This window comes from Oncorhynchus kisutch, linkage group LG18, assembly GCF_002021735.2.
Source record: "Oncorhynchus kisutch isolate 150728-3 linkage group LG18, Okis_V2, whole genome shotgun sequence".
Lineage (NCBI taxonomy): Eukaryota > Metazoa > Chordata > Actinopteri > Salmoniformes > Salmonidae > Oncorhynchus > Oncorhynchus kisutch.
The window spans coordinates 30,139,408-30,156,199 of record NC_034191.2 but is presented as its reverse complement, the minus strand read 5'-3'; the positions used below and the strand labels follow the sequence as shown (position 1 = coordinate 30,156,199).

Genomic DNA, 16,792 nt, shown 5'->3' with positions numbered 1-16,792 from the left:
TGAACCAATTATATTTGGTGCAAAAGCATGAAATTGGGTGTCAACATATGTTGAGCAAAAATATAAACAGAACAGGTAAAGTGCTGGTCCCATGTTTCATGAGCTGAAATAAAAGATCCTGGAATTGTTCCATGCTCACAAAAAGCTTTTTCTCTCATTCTGTGCACAAATTTGTTAACATCTCTGTTAGTGAGCATTTTCCTTTGCCAAGGTAATCCATCCACCTGATAGGTGTGGCATATGAAGAAGCTGATTAAACAGCATGATCATTACACAGATGCACCTTGTGCTGGGGACAATAAAAGGCCACTCTAAAATGTGTAATGTCACAGATGTTTTAAGGGAGTGTGCAATTGGCATGCTGACTGCAACCATGTCCACCAGAGTTTGCCAGATAATGTAATGTTCATTTATCTACCATAAGCTGCCTCCAACGTCGATTTTGAGAATTTGGCAGTATGTCCAACCGGCCTCGCGACCGCAAACCACGTTTAACTACTCCAGCACTTCCACATCCTTCTTCTTTACCTGTGGAATACTCTTAAACCAGACAACTGGACAGCTGATGAAGCTGTGGGTTTGCACAACCCACACATTTTTGCACAAACTCCCAGAAACCTTACCGGGAAGCTCATCTGCATGCTTGTCAGGGTTTTGACCTTGACTGCAGTTTGGCGTTGTAACTGACTTCAGTGGGTAAATGCTCACGTTCGATGGCCACTGGCACGCTGGAGAAGTGTGCTTTTTAGGGATGAATCCCAGTATCAACTGTTGCGGGCAGATGGTGTGTGGGCAAGCGATTTGCCAATGTCAACATTGTGAATAGAGTGCCCCATGGTGGCGGTGGGGTCATTGGATGGGCAGGCATAAGCTATGGACAACGAACACAATTGCATTTACCGATGGCAATTTGAATGCACAGAGATACCATGATGAAATCCTGAGGCCCATTGTCATGCTGTTCATCTGCCGCCATCCCCTCATGTTTCACCATGATAATGCACAGTCCCATGTCGCAAGGATTTGTACACAATTCCTGCAAGCTGAAAATGTCACCAGACGTGTCATGCATTGAGCATGTTTGGGATTCTCTGGATTGACGGCGTGTATGACGGCGTGTTCCAGTTGCCGCCAATATCCAGCAACTTCGCACTGCCATTGAGGAGTGGGACAACATTCCACAGGCCACAATCAACAGCCTGATAAACGCTATCCAAAGGGGATGTGTCACGTTGCATTAGGCAAATGGTAGTCCCACCAAATACTGACTGGTTTTCAGATCCACACCCCTACCTTTAAACAACAAAAAAAAGATATGTGACCAACAGATTCATATCTGTATTACTGGTCATGTGAAACCCATAGATTATAGCCTACTGAATTTATTTCAATTGACAGATTTTCCTTATGAACTGTAACTCAGTAAATTGTTGCATTTATATTTTTGTTCAGTGTAGTTGGTGCAAGTTTGAGTTTATTTTATTTTTTACAGGGGCAGTGCACATTAATCAACGTTTCAGTAAAAGTGTCGGTTTTAGCCAGCCGGCTAAATTTCAACCGCAGTCCCTGGGCAGGTTATTAAAAACAAGTACAATATAGACAATCATTGAGCACATGCAGAGCAACGGGACAAGCAAGACATAGCATACAGACAGCGCAACATAGGACAAGCAAGACGTAGCATACAGACAGAGCAACATAGGACAAGCAAGACGTAGCATACAGACAGAGCAACATAGGACAAGCAAGACGTAGCATACAGACAGAGCAACATAGGACAAGCAAGACGTTGAACAAAAAGCAGTAAGACAAAATTCATTAAAGCAACAAAGTGTTTCCACACCTCACAAGCTACAGACATGGAAAGTGGCAATACACAGCTAGGGATCATGATCAGAAATATGATTGACCTTTAGCCATATTCATACATTTTGTGAAAGTGTGATAGGTGGTGCAGTTGTATGTCTGATGGCAGTGAATTCCAGATATGGGAAGCTCTCACAGAGAAAGCGGATTTACTAAAGGTGCTTATCCTTAAGGGAACTATACAGTCACCTCTCATGGCAGACCTTGTGGATCTGCTGCCATATGTTTGGGTTTTCCATTTTACAAAAATACTCAGTGGAGGGGGAGCCAGGCCATTTAGGATCTTGAATCTTGTGTATTGCACAAGATTTTCCCAACTCAGGAGTAGAGGTCGACCGATTTATGATTTTTCAACAACAATACCGATTTATTGGAGGACCATAAAAGCCGATACCGATTAATCAGCCGTTTTAATTTGTATTTTATTTTAAATGTATTTATTTGTAATAATGACAATTACAACAATACTTGAATGAACACTTATTTTAACTTAATATAATACATCAATAAAATCAATTTAGCCTCAAATAAATAATGAAACATGTTCAATTTGGTTTAAATAATGCAAAAACAAAGTGTTGGAGAAGAAAGTAAAAGTGCAATATGTTCCATATAAAATATGTGCCATGTAAGAAAGCTAATGGTTCAGTTCCTTGCTCAGAACATGAGAACATATGAAAGCTTGTGGTTCCTTTTAACATGACTCTTCAATATTCCCAGGTAAGAAGTTTTAGGTTATAGTTATTCTAGGAATTATAGGACTATTTCCCTCTATACCATTTGTATTTCATTAACCTTTGACTATTGGATGTTCTTATAGGCACTTTAGTATTGCCAGTGTAACAGTATAGCTTCCGTCTCTCTCCTCGGTCCTCTCTGGGCTCGAACCAGCAACACAATGACAATTACCATGCGCTAACTAGCTAGCCATTTCACTTCGGTGCCACGAGCCTCGTCTCGGGAGTTGATAGACTTGAAGTCATAAACAGCGCAATGCTTGACGCACAACGAAGAGCTGCTGGCAAAACGCACGAAAGTGCTGTTTGAATGAATGTTTATGCGCCTGCTTCTGCCTACCACCGCTCAATCAGATACTTGTATGCTCAGTCAGATTATATGCAACGCAGGACACGCTAGATAATATCTAGTAATATCATCAACCATGTGTAGTTAACTAGTGATTATGATTGTTTTTTATAAGATAAGTTTAATGCTAGCTAGCAACTTACGCCCACATCATAGCTAAGAGTGTACTTAGGCCACATAGATAATGACAATATTACAGTATCGATCATTGTCAATCTAATTTGGGGTTTTGAGAATGTTGAGACACTAAATTACTATTTTGAGTTACATTTCAGATTAAATTGTTTAAAAGCATATAGTATTACTTGATCTGTTCTTAACCCAAATATGCCAAATACAGTGCATTCAGGAAAGTATAAGTTACAACCTTTATTCTAAAAAATTATTTTTTAATTATTTTTTATTCCTCATAAATCTACACACAATGCCCCATAATGACAAAGCAAAAACAGTTTTAAGAAATGTTTGTGAATCAAATATTTAAAAATAACACATGTATTCAGACCCTTTACTCAACTTTCTTGAAGCACCTTTGGCAGCAATTACAGCCATGAGTCGTCTTGGGGATGACGCTACAAGCTTGGCACACCTGTATTCGGGGAGTTTCTCACATTCTTCTCTGCAGATCTTCTCAAGCTCTGTCAGGTTGGATGGGGAGCGTTGCTGCTCAGATATTACCAGGTCTCCAGAGATGTTTGATCAAATTCAAGTATGGGCTTTGGCTGGGCCACTCAAGGACATTCAGAGACTTGTACTGAAGCCACTCCTGCATTGCCTTGGCTGTGTGCTTAGGGTCTTTGTCTTGTTGCGAGGTGCACCTTTACCCCAGTCTGAGGTCCTGAGCACTCTGGAGCAGGTTTTAATTAAGGATATCTCTGTACCTTGCTCTGTTCATCCTTCACTTGATCCTGACTGGTCTACCAGTCCCTTCCACTGAAAAACATCCCCACAGCATGATGCTTTACCGTTGGGATGGTGTCAGGTTTTCTCCAGATGTGACGCTTGGCATTCAGGCCAGAGGTTCAATCTTGCTTTCATCAAACCAGATAATCTTGTTTCTCATGGTCAGTCCTTTAGGTGCCTTTTGGCAAACTCCAAGTTGGCTGTCATGCCTTTTTACTGAGGAGTGGCTTCCATCTTGCCACTCTACCATAAAGGCCTGATTTTTGGTAGAGTGCTGTAGAGATTTTTGTTCTCCCATCTCTGCAGAGGGACTCTGGAGTGACCATCGGGATCTTGGTCACCTCCCTGACCAAGGCCTTCCTCCCCTGATTGCTCAGTTTGGCCGGGCGGCCAGCTCTAGGAAGTCTTGGTGGTTCCAAACTTCTTCCATTAAGAATGATGACCACTGTTCTTGGGGACCTTCAATGCTGTTGAAATATTTTGAAAGATGGAGTACGCTGTAGCAGGCCTCATTCTCTATTGACTTGCATTGGATTTGCTCAGCTGTATAATATGCTCTAGGCATGTGTGGATTTCTTTTAGATATTTTTTTACGAAATGCAGAGGAGAGATGCTCATAAAACAATAGTGTTTTGCTTTTGGCTGCGTTCCCAAAGCGATGAGCTCTGCTTCCTTGTTGTTCATTCAGCCTGTGTGCCAGCCTGGCACCGCATCAGCACTACCTAATACCTACCACACTTGCCCGTGCGCTTTCTCTCGCTTGCGTTCTCCTTTTATCAGGACACGCTCTACAGCAACCCCCCCCCCCCCTATCGATTTGACATCCATAAATTGCTATTTTTAAGTGCATTAATACAGGCAGTATAATAATGACCCTGGTTCGTCTGCCATGCTGTTTTTACAGCGTCTGGTCTGCTGCGCTACCGCAGCGAGCTACCTCTGTGCCCAAATGAGTATAAATATTTGTGCTGTATCTTTTATTCATGTGGAATCAGTCGCCTGTTCTCTATTTTGCCACACTCCCTCCAGGGGCCTTCACCACCACCTCCCCCCTTCCTTTACTCCTGTTATTTTATCTTTCGCTTGCGTGCTGGCCCCCCTGCCACGACCACCATCCAGCCATCCCAGAGCAGGCACAGTCGGGCTCCAAATCTCCCAATCTGCCCTCTTATGCCTCTTCTTTCCTAGCCTGGCTCGCTTCACTCTGTGCCCTACTTTCCCTCCAGACCTTGCTGTTAAATCTTTAACTGGGGAGCTGAATGTAAGAGCTCTGCACACTGACATTCTCTCTTTGACCTTCCAGTAAGGCTGTTGGTTTGCCTGCAGTCTGAAACTAGTCTCTCTTTCTCCTCTTTTGCTATGCAGGGAGTAATTGTCAGAGCTTTGATGCTCTGCTTGCCCTCACTCCTTCCCCCTCTGGTCCTCTGCTATCCCTTCTGCTAACGTAGCAAATCTATGCAATCCATTTTTATTTTAAAAAAAAATATATATATATTTTTTTTTTTTACATATTACCGTCCTTGAGCTCGCCACCTTGGCCGTATGTAAATCAGCAGGTTTTGTGAGCAGTGAGTCTTCTCTACTTCCTTTGCTCTCTGTGTCTCGCATTCCCTTTCTCTGCATGGTGATAAGAAGCCCTGTCCCTCACACTAAACTAGGCCAAACAGCTTGAGGTTGAGTGTCAGGTTAACTGCTGCTTATGGCAAGAAAGACCCTGCCTTCAGCGCAGACTGGACCACATTATTTTAAAGTGACTATTTTAGTATCCTCTCAAGTAGGCCTATATTAATTACTGGTTTGATCTTTAAATTGAATGTAGCTTATTTTTAGTTGGTCAATGGAAAGAGTTAACGTTAGTCTCTCTCTCTTAGAGCCACATCGTTGCGAGTGGCGTACATTCATTTTATGGTTTATCTCATGCTGTTAGTACATAAACACAGTTTATTTTCAGGTTAGCCTCCCTTGACCTCTGACCTTATTACCTAATGACATTGTGCAGTTGCATCTATACTGCAGCTTACTGAGCTAACAGGATACGTTGGTCTGCAGAAGAAAATACCATAAAAGCTGTAATAAATTGCACCACTGTTTCACTAGCCTGCCATTTGCATAGGTAACAAGCTCAGCACTGATGGGTTTGGTGGCAGAAGCACAAGCTCCGCAGACTAAGTGATGGTCTTGGTGGTACTGGCAGACTTAACAACACGCCATACTGGGGTGGATTTTGTGGTAGACTAGACTCAAAACGGGCGGGGGCGGGTGGAGAAAGCCCAAATGAGGCAGAAGGAGGGGGCTTCTGTCAGTTTGCCCAAGTCCAGCCCCCCCCCCCCCCCCCCCCATGCTCAGTGATGGAGGAAAAGCTTATCCCCACAGTGCCTGCCTGTCTGGAAACACAGGGTAATGTGATACCCATCATGTTTTAGATGCAGCCAAACTAGTGTTTGTTGTTGACCCTGCTATTTAAGACCCAAATCCCACGGTCAATATCAACACAATCACAATAGACATTTATTCAACCACCCTAGGCTTATTCCTTTCTCTCACTATCCCAATATGGGGATATTTGAATTTATACGCTTCACAGACAAATGTATTCTTCTAGAAACAGTAACTTAATCAGACAAAGGTTTTGAACGTTGAATATGTATGGGGTCGGTGTTTGCATGTCGAGACGCTGTCTGGCTTGTAGGCTCGTCATTCTGTGCTGTTGGAGCTCTAGAGACGAACCTCAGACAGTGAACTGTAGGTATTTAATGTATAGAGAAGTATTTCTGGCACCTCACCCAGGATGTATTGGTTCTCTTGTGATATGACATTAATATGATATTCTACTGCATTTTATTGATCTATCCTTATCTCTCTGTGCCACTCACAGCCTGCCTCCTGTAAGCCTGTTTTGGCTGCTTGGTCGCTCAGGGAAGAGGCAGTGTCACGGTGCAGACTAGGCTAGACAAGACAGTGGTATTTGGTCTCTGTTGCGGTGTGAGGACTTCTAGATTTTGGAGAGCAGCTGAGGGGTGTTCTGTTCATGCGTTATGTTCACACAGCAGCTGAAATGGTGTGTTTTCTCTCCTTGCCAGGTGTGGGACTATGAGACAGGAGACTTTGAGCGGACGCTGAAGGGTCACACAGACTCTGTCCAGGACATATCCTTTGACCATACTGGCAAGCTGTTAGCCTCCTGCTCTGCAGACATGACCATCAAGCTGTGGGACTTCCAGGGCTTTGAGTGCATCAGAACCATGCATGGTGAGGGGACTGAAGGGACAGGAGTGGGTGGGTGGGACTGTCTAGAGAGCTAATCGGTTGAAGGATATTATGTCTTAGACCATGAGGAGGACCAGGGATGGCAAGGTATGTGTGATTCAGGTTCAGGCAAAGCTTGGATGAGCAATTCCAGACGTATGTGTGAGCATGTGTTTGGATGGTGCGTTGGGACACAGGTGCTACCGATGCTGTTCATTATCACATATGATATGGCTCATCCTCAATTACGTTCATGGCAATCTGCTTCAATTAACAGATAACCCAGGGAAACACAGGAGCTTCACATCACAACCAAATTCTGTCACACAGGCTTTAATGTTAATGCCAAACTTAACATCCTCCCCAATCCAACTCCTACAGGCGGTGGGGACTTTCTCTCTCACTCTTGCACTCACTCACACACCCTCAAGACGAGGTGCTATTTCTCATATCATCAGCACTCTAAATGTACCAGTCCTTAGGCAGTGTCACTGCCCCTCCCCTCTTTTAATCCTAATTGCTGGATAATTCCAAGCGGCACATTTTACGTGTGCCTTCAGGCCCCCCTGAAATAGATAACAGCCCTTTTGAGCCTTTGACCACCCATTACTATAACAGCCATTGCGCACTGTGGGGGTCCCCCACACACACACACACACACACACACACACACACACACTACCCCTCCCCACCACATATATTTAAGCTTGCCTTTTTAGAGCCTCTTTAGTTTCCTCATCTTTTTAGCAGATTAAAGATGGCTGCCTTGGTCTCTAGGTAATTAACTGCCTCTTCTCCAGGAACAAAGACACCCTGGATGTAATTGGCCATCTCACTATTCATGTTAATTGGCTAATTTGAACAAAACCGATTTTTATGGCACGTTTTAGTTCCGGTGACATGATGGGGAGGACTTCTTGTCAAAATGGGTGGCATTCAGAAATGGCAAGGCTTGGGCAGGAAAAGCTGGCTAACAATGCATTTAGCCCATCTGGCCTCTGTCTAAAGTACAGTACTTGGACATTTAACCAAAAGTTATTTGTCAGTGGTTATTTTGGAAAGGGGATACCTTGTCAGTTGCACAACTGAATGCATTTAATTGAAATGTGTCTTCCACATTTAACCCAACCCCTCTGAATCAGAGAGATGCAGGGGGGCTGCCTTAAATCGATGTCCACATCATCGGCCCCCGGAGGGTAAAATTTGTTGTTGGTAGAATGACAGACTTTGTCAAACTTGCCAGCCCGGGGATTTGAGCCAGCAACCTTTCGGTTACTGGCTCAGTACTCTCAACCGCTAGGCTACCTATGGCCCAGTGACGGTCTCATTGCGTTGTCTTTTGTTTTCCAGGACACGATCACAATGTTTCATCTGTTGCCATCATGCCCAATGGAGATCACATAGTATCTGCCTCGAGGGACAAAACCATTAAAATGTGGGAGGTGGCCACTGGGTAAGTATGTTGCCAAATAGCAGTGCTTACCGTGAGCAAAAATGTTCACAAGTGTGCAGGAGCTTCTCTTCTTTTAAGTAGTATTCTACATTTCCTATGCCTCTGCAAAGTAAGCAACCATCTTTAACCCATCTCTCCTCTTCCCATCCATCAGCTACTGTGTGAAGACGTTCACGGGCCACAGGGAGTGGGTGAGGATGGTCCGGCCCAACCAGGATGGCACCCTGATCGCCAGCTGCTCCAACGACCAGACGGTGCGTGTGTGGGTGGTGGCATCCAAAGAGTGCAAGGCTGAGCTGCGGGAGCACGAACATGTGGTGGAGTGCATCTCTTGGGCTCCTGAGAGTGCCCATCCCACCATCTTGGAGGCCACCGGCTCAGAGGTGAGGAGCTTGACACTGAAATATTGATATTCACACTGAACTAAAGGCTTTGCTTCCTCCTTCATTCCTCAAAACGCCACCTGCTGACTCTTCAAAAGCACCTTGCCCTGTCCCTGGATCTGTGCCAAAACCTTTATGTGCATTCAGAAAGTATTCAGACCCAGTCCCCTTTTCCACATTTTATTATGTTACAGCCTTATTCTAAACTGTATTAAATAAAACATTTTCCTCATCAATCTGCACACAATTCCCCATAATGACAACGTGAAAACAGGTTTTTTTTTTTTCCCATGTTTTAAAAACCTTATTTACTTAAGTATTTAGATTCCTCGTAATAAGACTCGAAATTAAGGTGAGGTGCATCACGTTTTCATTGATAATCCTTGATGTTTCTACTTGATTGGAGTCCATCTGTAGTAAATTCAATTGATTGAATATGATTTGGAAAGGCACACACCTGTCTATATAAGGTCCCACCGTTGACAGTGCATGTCAGTAAAAACCAAGCCATGGTTTGGTCAAAAGAATTGTCCGTGGAGCTCCGAGACAGGATTGTGCCGTGGCACAGATCTGGGGAAGGGTACCAAACATTTTCTGCAGCATTGAAAGTCCCCAAGAACACAGTGGCCTGCATCATTCTTAAATGGAAGAAGTTTGGAACCACCAAGACTCTTTCTAGAGCTGGCCGCCAGGCCAAACTGAGCAATCGGGGGTGAAGGGCCTTGGTCAGGGCGGTGACTAAGAATCCGATGGTCACTCTGACAGAGCTCTAGAGTTCCTCTGTGGAGATGGGAGAACCTTCCAGAAGGACAACCATCTCTGCAGCACTCAACCAATCAAGCGTTTATGGTAGGGGCTAGACGGAAGCCACTCCTCAGTAAAAGGCACATGGCAAACTCCAAGTGGGCTGTCAAAAGGTACCTAAAGACTATCAGACCATGGAAAAACAAGATTATTTGGCCTGAATGCCAAGCATCACGTCTGGAGAGAACTTGGCATCATCTCTAAGGTGAAGTGTGTTGGCAGCATCATGCTGTGGGGATGTTTTTCAGTGGCAGGGACTTGGAGACTAGTCAGGATCGAGGGAAAGGTGAACGGAGCGAAGTACAGAGATTCTTAATGAAAACAACCTGTTTCAGAGCACTCAAGACCTCCAGAATGTGGTAAAGGTTCACCTTCCAACAGGACAATGACCCCAAGCACACAGCCAAGACAACACTGGAGTGGATTTGGGACAAGTCCTCAATGTCCTTGAGAGACCCAGCCAGAGCCCGGACTTGAACCGGATCAAACATCTCTGGAGAGACCTGAAAATAGCTGTTTAGCGATGCTCCCCATCCAACCTGACAGCTTTTTTTTCTGCAGAGAAGTGGGAGCAACTCCCCAAATACAGGTGTGTCAAGCTTGTAGCATCATACCCAAAAAGACTTGAGGCTGTAAGCGTTGCCAAAAGCGCTAAAACAAAGTACTGAGTAACGTGTCTGAATATGTATGTAAATGTGATTTCAGTTTTTTTAAATACATTTTTAAGAAACTCTATAATCAGTTTTTTTGCTTTGTCATTATGGGGTAATGTGTGTAGATTGAGGAGGGAAAAAGTATTTAATAAATTTTTGGAAAGTAATGTAACAAAATGTGGAAAAAGTCAAGTGGTCTGAATGCTTTCCGAGAGCATTGTATGTACATGGCTTAAGTAAAATGGTAATGTGATATCAAGATAATATTGTGCGCACACCTATTTAAATGTTACGGCTAGGTACATACAAGTGTCTGATTGCCCAAGGGAAAGTTGACCTAGATATTCCCGGGTGAACACCCAAGTTAATAATATGCCCACGTCCTACAGTGCGTGTATTTCTTATGTCAGAAAATGTACTTTGCTCTCCACCCTCCCTCTGACTTCCCATATATCTTGCTTATTTGGTCCGTCTTCTAACCTAAGATTGGCACCTCACAGAGCCAGACATGTTTGAATCAGACCATGAAATTAAAAGTACAGGAGCAACCCTGTCATGAACCCAGGGTCAGACCATCACCCTGCCCCTGTGATTGTCCTGCTCTCCCAAGTCTTGTGATTATGCATGTCCAATTTCAGTTTCATTCGATTAAAACATTTATCCTCACCGGCAGCTAGTTGCCCTGTCAAGAACCCGGTCTGCCTCGATGCCTGCGCACAATGATACACAATATCCCATGTTCTCACAGAGGGAGCCGGTTTTTCTCTTTAGCGCTCTTTCTGTATTTACCCATTTTGAATGGTTGATGTGCTAAGTCTGCAGTGATGGTATTGTTGATCTTGGCTAAGGTATTGTTGTATGCGCACACACACACACACACACACACACACACCCCATTACCCTTGCCTTTGATCAAATGCTCCTTTTGAAGACTTGAAGAACTTGGTGCTTAGGAGCAGAGCTGGTTCAGGTAGAATGGTTCTCCTGACATCAATTATACTGGCACACTTTATGTTCTGTGAACAAAAGCAGCCAAATGTGAGTCTAACATTTAAGACTGCTCTGCTCTATGTGCTGAGATGAGCCTGCACAGGGGAACCCAAACTGTTAGAGTTCTGAAACAGGGAAGGGCATGTTCTGAGGCATGTAATTACTTTTATATCTGTGTGCACACTACATGTCCAAAAGTATGTGGACACCTGCTTGTCGAACATCTCATCCCAAAAACATGGGCATTCATATAGATTTGGTCCCCCCTTTGCTGCTATAACAGCCTCCACACATCCGGGAAGGCTATCCACTAGGTGTTGGAACATTGCTGCGGGGACTGATGTTGGGTTATTAGGCCTAGCTTGCAGTCAGCATTCTAATTAATCCCAAAGGTGTTCGATGGGGTTGAGGTCAGGGTTCTGTGCAGGCCAGTCAAGTTCTTCCACACTGATTTTCACAAACCATTTCTGCATGGACTTCGCTTTGTGCACAGGGGCATTGTCATGCTGAAACAGGAAAGGGCCTTCCCCGAACTTATGCCACAAAGTTGGAAGCACAGAATCGTCTAGAATGTCATTGTATGCTGTAGCATTATGATTTCCCTTCACTGGGACTAAGGGGCCTAGCCCAAACCATGGAGAACAGCCCCAGACCATTATTCCTCCTCCACCAAACTTTACAGTTGGTGCACTGCATTCGGGCTGGTAGCTCCAAACTTAGATTTCTGTCCGACTGCCAGCGTGATTCATCACTCCAGAGAACAGGTTTCCACTGGTCCAAAGTCCATTGGCGGCGCGCTTTACGCCACTCCAGCCGACGCTTGGCATTGCGCATGGTGCTCTTAGGCTTGTGTGCGACTGCTCGGCCATATCATGGTTCTCCTAACAAACAGTTAATGTGCTGACTTTGCTTACAGAGGCAGTTTGGAGCTCTGTAGTGTGTTGCAACTGAGGACAGACCATTTCTATACCCTATGCACTTTGCGGCTGAGCCGTGGTTGCTCCTAGACCTTTACACTTCACAATAACATTTGCAGTTGACCTGGCCAGCTTTAGCAGGGAAGAAATTTGACGAACTGACTTGTTGGAAAGGTGGCATCCTATGACTGTGCCACATTGAAAGTGACTGAGCTCTTCAGTATGGGCCATTTTTCTGCCAAAGTTTGTCTATATGGATATTGCATCGCTATGTGCTCGATTTTATACACCTGTCAGCAACAGGTGGGTCTGAAATAGACAAATTCACTCATTTGAAGGGGTGTCCACATACTTTTGTATGTATAGTATATAATATCCCACCCATACATTTGGCGACGCTTTGTTTGCCTAGTGCCCAAGAAATAGTTAGTGCTGAAGACCAAAAATATCCTCTTCACTCATGCTTAGCTGCTGAAGATAGATATTTGATTTTAAAATAAGAAATTGATGGTTGTTTTAGTATGGGAAAATTACAATTTATACTGCACCACAGACCATATAGAAATGGAACAATTGAATGTAAGTGCACATTTTGGTCTATAATCAAATATTGCCCTCAGCTGTAAGGTCCCCTCAGTGCAAGTTTCTGCTATTGTGTTCAGAATCACTCTTATATGGAAGCAGAGTCTGTAATTGAACCTCTGAAGTGTAGGCATGTGCCCTGCTCTGGAGATACATTGTCTGATAACTATTTTGTTGGTAGTCCATTTCCTCTGATTTTAAGGTGGTATTTATTTATCAAAGGCTGTGGTATAAAAATACATTTCAGAAGGCTGCTGGCCCTCACAAAGAAATGATTAAGGGTTGACGTCCCGCAAGTGAAGACTGCTGAAGGTTCTGTATTGGTATTTTACTGCAGCAATTGGAGCTCATCGTGTTCTTGTTCTCCCTGTGTCCTTCCAGTCTAAGAAGAGTGGTAAGCCGGGCCCTTTCCTGCTGTCTGGCTCCAGAGACAAGACCATCAAGATGTGGGACGTCAGCATTGGGATGTGCCTTATGACACTGGTGAGTGGACCATCAATCTTAGACACAATAATTTGGTAATTTTGATTCATGCAGTTTTTATTTGTAAAATGTCCACATTTTATGTTGTTGAATCCAGTACTCGCATGACATGAATTGCAATAGGATTGACCTTCTTGAACCCTAGTCTTAACTGAACACTGTCCCAGGTTGACTGGTTTTCTGAACTAAGCATAGTCCTGGACTAAAAAGCTAGTTTTAGTCTGGGAAACTGACCATAGATTTTGTATTAACAATTCTAACCAAATGCTTTTATCCCAGGTTGGCCATGATAACTGGGTGCGCGGGATGCTTGTCCACCCCGGAGGCAAGTTCATATTGAGCTGTGCTGACGACAAGACCTTAAGGATCTGGGACTACAAGAACAAGCGCTGCATGAAGACCCTGAGTGCCCATGAACATTTTGTTACCTCTCTGGGTAAGCCGCTCTCAATCTTTTCTTCTACAGTCAACGTAAATTACAGCTAGGTCTTGTTCAGTACGGCACACTGTCGCAAAATGTTAGTGCTGGGCGATTAACTGAAATTTCAGGTATTTTTTTCAGTTTTAACCCAACTAATTCCATTTAGTTTTCTTTCTATGCGCTCAATGCACACATCGCACAGTTTCTCTAGAGATCAATCAGATCCAGCCTGAACTGTGTTTTGTAGTAGGGAGTTAGTTTCCAACTTGCCAATATTCTACTTAGTTTAACGCATAAAACATTGACTACAATGACCATAATCCATTGCGCATTTACTTGTCCTTTCTGTTTCTACACTGCTCAAAAAAATAAAGGGAACACTTTGACAACACAATGTAACTCCAAGTCAATCACACTTCTGTGAAATCAAACTGTCCACTTAGGAAGCAACACTGATTGACAATAAATTTCACATGCTGTTGTGCAAATGGAATAGACAACATGTGGAAATTATAGGCAATTAGCAAGACACCCCCAATAAGGAGTGGTTGTGCAGGTGGGGACCACAGACCACTTCTCAGTTCCTATGCTTCCTGGCTGATGTTTTGGTCACTTTTGAATGCTGGTGGTGCTTTCACTCTAGTGGTAGCATGAGACGGAGTCTACAACCCACACAAGTGGCTCAGGTAGTCCAGTTCATCCAGGATGGGACATCAATGCGAGCTGTGGCAAGAAGGTTTGCTGTGTGTCTCAGCGTAGTGTCCAGAGCATGGAGGCGCTACCAGGAGACAGGCCAGTACATCAGGAGACGTGGATGAGGCCGTAGGAGGGCAACAACCCAGCAGCAGGACCGCTACCTCCGCCTTTGTGCAAGGAGGAGCAGTAGGAGCACTGCCAGAGCCCTGCAAAATGACCTCCAGCAGGCCACAAATGTGCATGTGTCTGCTCAAACGGTCAGAAACAGACTCTATGAGGGCCCGACGTCCGTGCAGGACGTTTGGCATTTGCCAGAGAACACCAAGATTGGCAAATTCGCCACTGGCACCCTGTGCCCTTCACAGATGAAAGCAGGTTCACACTAGGCACGTGACAGACGTGACAGAGTCTGGAGACGCCGTGGAGAACGTTCTGCTGCCTGCAACATCCTCCAGCATGACCGGTTTGGCGTTGGGTCAGTCATGGTGTGCGGTGGCATTTATTTGGGGGGCCGCACAGCCCTCCATGTGCTCGCCAGAGGTAGCCTGACTGCCATTAGGTACCGAGATGAGATCCTCAGACCCCTTGTGAGACCATATGCTGGTGCGGTTGGCCCTGGGTTCCTCCTAATGCAAGACAATGCTAGACCTCATGTAGCTGGAGTGTGTCAGCAGTTCCTGCAAGAGGAAGGCATTAATGCTATGGACTGGCCCGCCCATTCCCAGACCTGAATCCAATTGAGCACATCTGGGACATCATGTCTCGCTCCATCCACCAACGCCACGTTGCACCACAGACTGTCCAGGAGTTGGCGGATGCTTTAGTCCAGGTCTGGGAGGGGAGCCCATCCGCCACTTCATCAGGAGCATGCCCAGGCGTTGTAGGGAGGTCATACAGGCACGTGGAGGCCACACACACTACTGAGCCTCATTTTGACTTGTTTTAAGGACATTACATCAAAGTTGGATCAGCCTGTAGTGTGGTTTTCCACTTTAATTGAGTACGACTCCAAATCCAGACCTCCATGGGTTGATAAATTTGATTTTCGTTGGTCATTTTTGTGTGATTTTGTTGTCAGCACATTCAACCATGTAAAGAAAAAAGTATTTAAGAATATTTCATTCATTCAGATCTAGGATGTGTTATTTTAGTGTTCCCTTTATTTTTTTGAGCAGTATGTATAGATATCTATATCTATCCATACAGTGGGGCAAAAAAGTATTTAGTCAGCCACCAATTGTGCAAGTTCTCCCACTTAAAAATATGTGAGGCCTGTAATTTTCATCATAGGTACACTTCAACTATGACAGACAAAATGAGGGGGAAAAATCCAGAAAATCACATTGTAGGATTTTTTATGAATTTATTTGCAAATTATGGTGGAAAATAAGTATTTGGTCACCTACAAACAAGCATGATTTCTAGCTCTCACAGACCTTTAACTTCTTCTTTAAGGGGCTCCTCTGTCCTCTACTCGTTACCTGTTTGAACTTGTTATCAGTATAAAAGACGCCTGTCCACAACCTCAAACAGTCACACTCCAAACTCCACTATGGCCAAGACCAAAGAGCTGTCAAAAAACACCAGAAACAAAATTGTAGACCTGCACCAGGCTGGGAAGACTGAATCTGCAATAGGTAAGCAGCTTGGTTTGAAGAAATCAACTGTGGGAGCAATTATTAGGAAATGGAAGACATACAAGACCTCTAATAATCTACCCTCGATCTGGGGCTCCACGCAAGATCTCACCCCATGGGGTCAAAATGATCACAAGAACGGTGAGCAAAACTCCCAGGACCACACAGGGGACCTAGTGAATGACCTGCAGAGAGCTGGGACCAAAGTAACAAAGCCTACCATCAGTAACACACTACGCCGCCAGGGACTCAAATCCTGCAGTGCCAGACGTGTCCCCCTGCTTAAGCCAGTACATGTCCAGGCCCGTCTGAAGTTTGCTAGAGAGCATTTGGATGATCCAGAAGAAGATTGGGAGAATGTCAGATGAAACCAAAATATAACTTTTTGGTAAAAACTCAACTCGTCGTGTTTGGAGGACAAAGAATACTGAGTTGCATCCAAAGAACACCATACCTACTGTGAAGCATGGGGTTGGAAACATCATGCTTTAGGGTTGTTTTTCTGCAAAGGGACCAGGACGACTGATCCGTGCAAAGGAAAGAATGAAAGGGGCCATGTATCGTGAGATTTTGAGTGAAAACCTCCCATCAGCAATAGCATTGAAGATGAAACGTGGCTGGGTCTTTCAGCATGACAATGATCCCAAACACACCGCCCGGGCAATGAAGGAT

The 16,792-nt window shown here is 44.4% G+C and overlaps 1 protein-coding gene across 3 annotated transcripts in view; it reads left to right on the top strand.

Moving 5' to 3' along the window:
- Positions 1–16,792, top strand: part of LOC109875604 (lissencephaly-1 homolog A) — an 87,544-nt gene that overhangs the window by 66,231 nt on the left and 4,521 nt on the right. For all 3 annotated transcript variants that reach the window (XM_020467976.2, XM_020467973.2, XM_020467974.2), the window contains exons 6-10: positions 6,936–7,104; positions 8,452–8,554; positions 8,709–8,937; positions 13,265–13,366; positions 13,646–13,802. In XM_020467976.2, the coding sequence (XP_020323565.1) occupies positions 6,936–7,104; positions 8,452–8,554; positions 8,709–8,937; positions 13,265–13,366; positions 13,646–13,802 (760 nt within the window). The remainder of the gene's footprint in view (positions 1–6,935; positions 7,105–8,451; positions 8,555–8,708; positions 8,938–13,264; positions 13,367–13,645; positions 13,803–16,792) is intronic.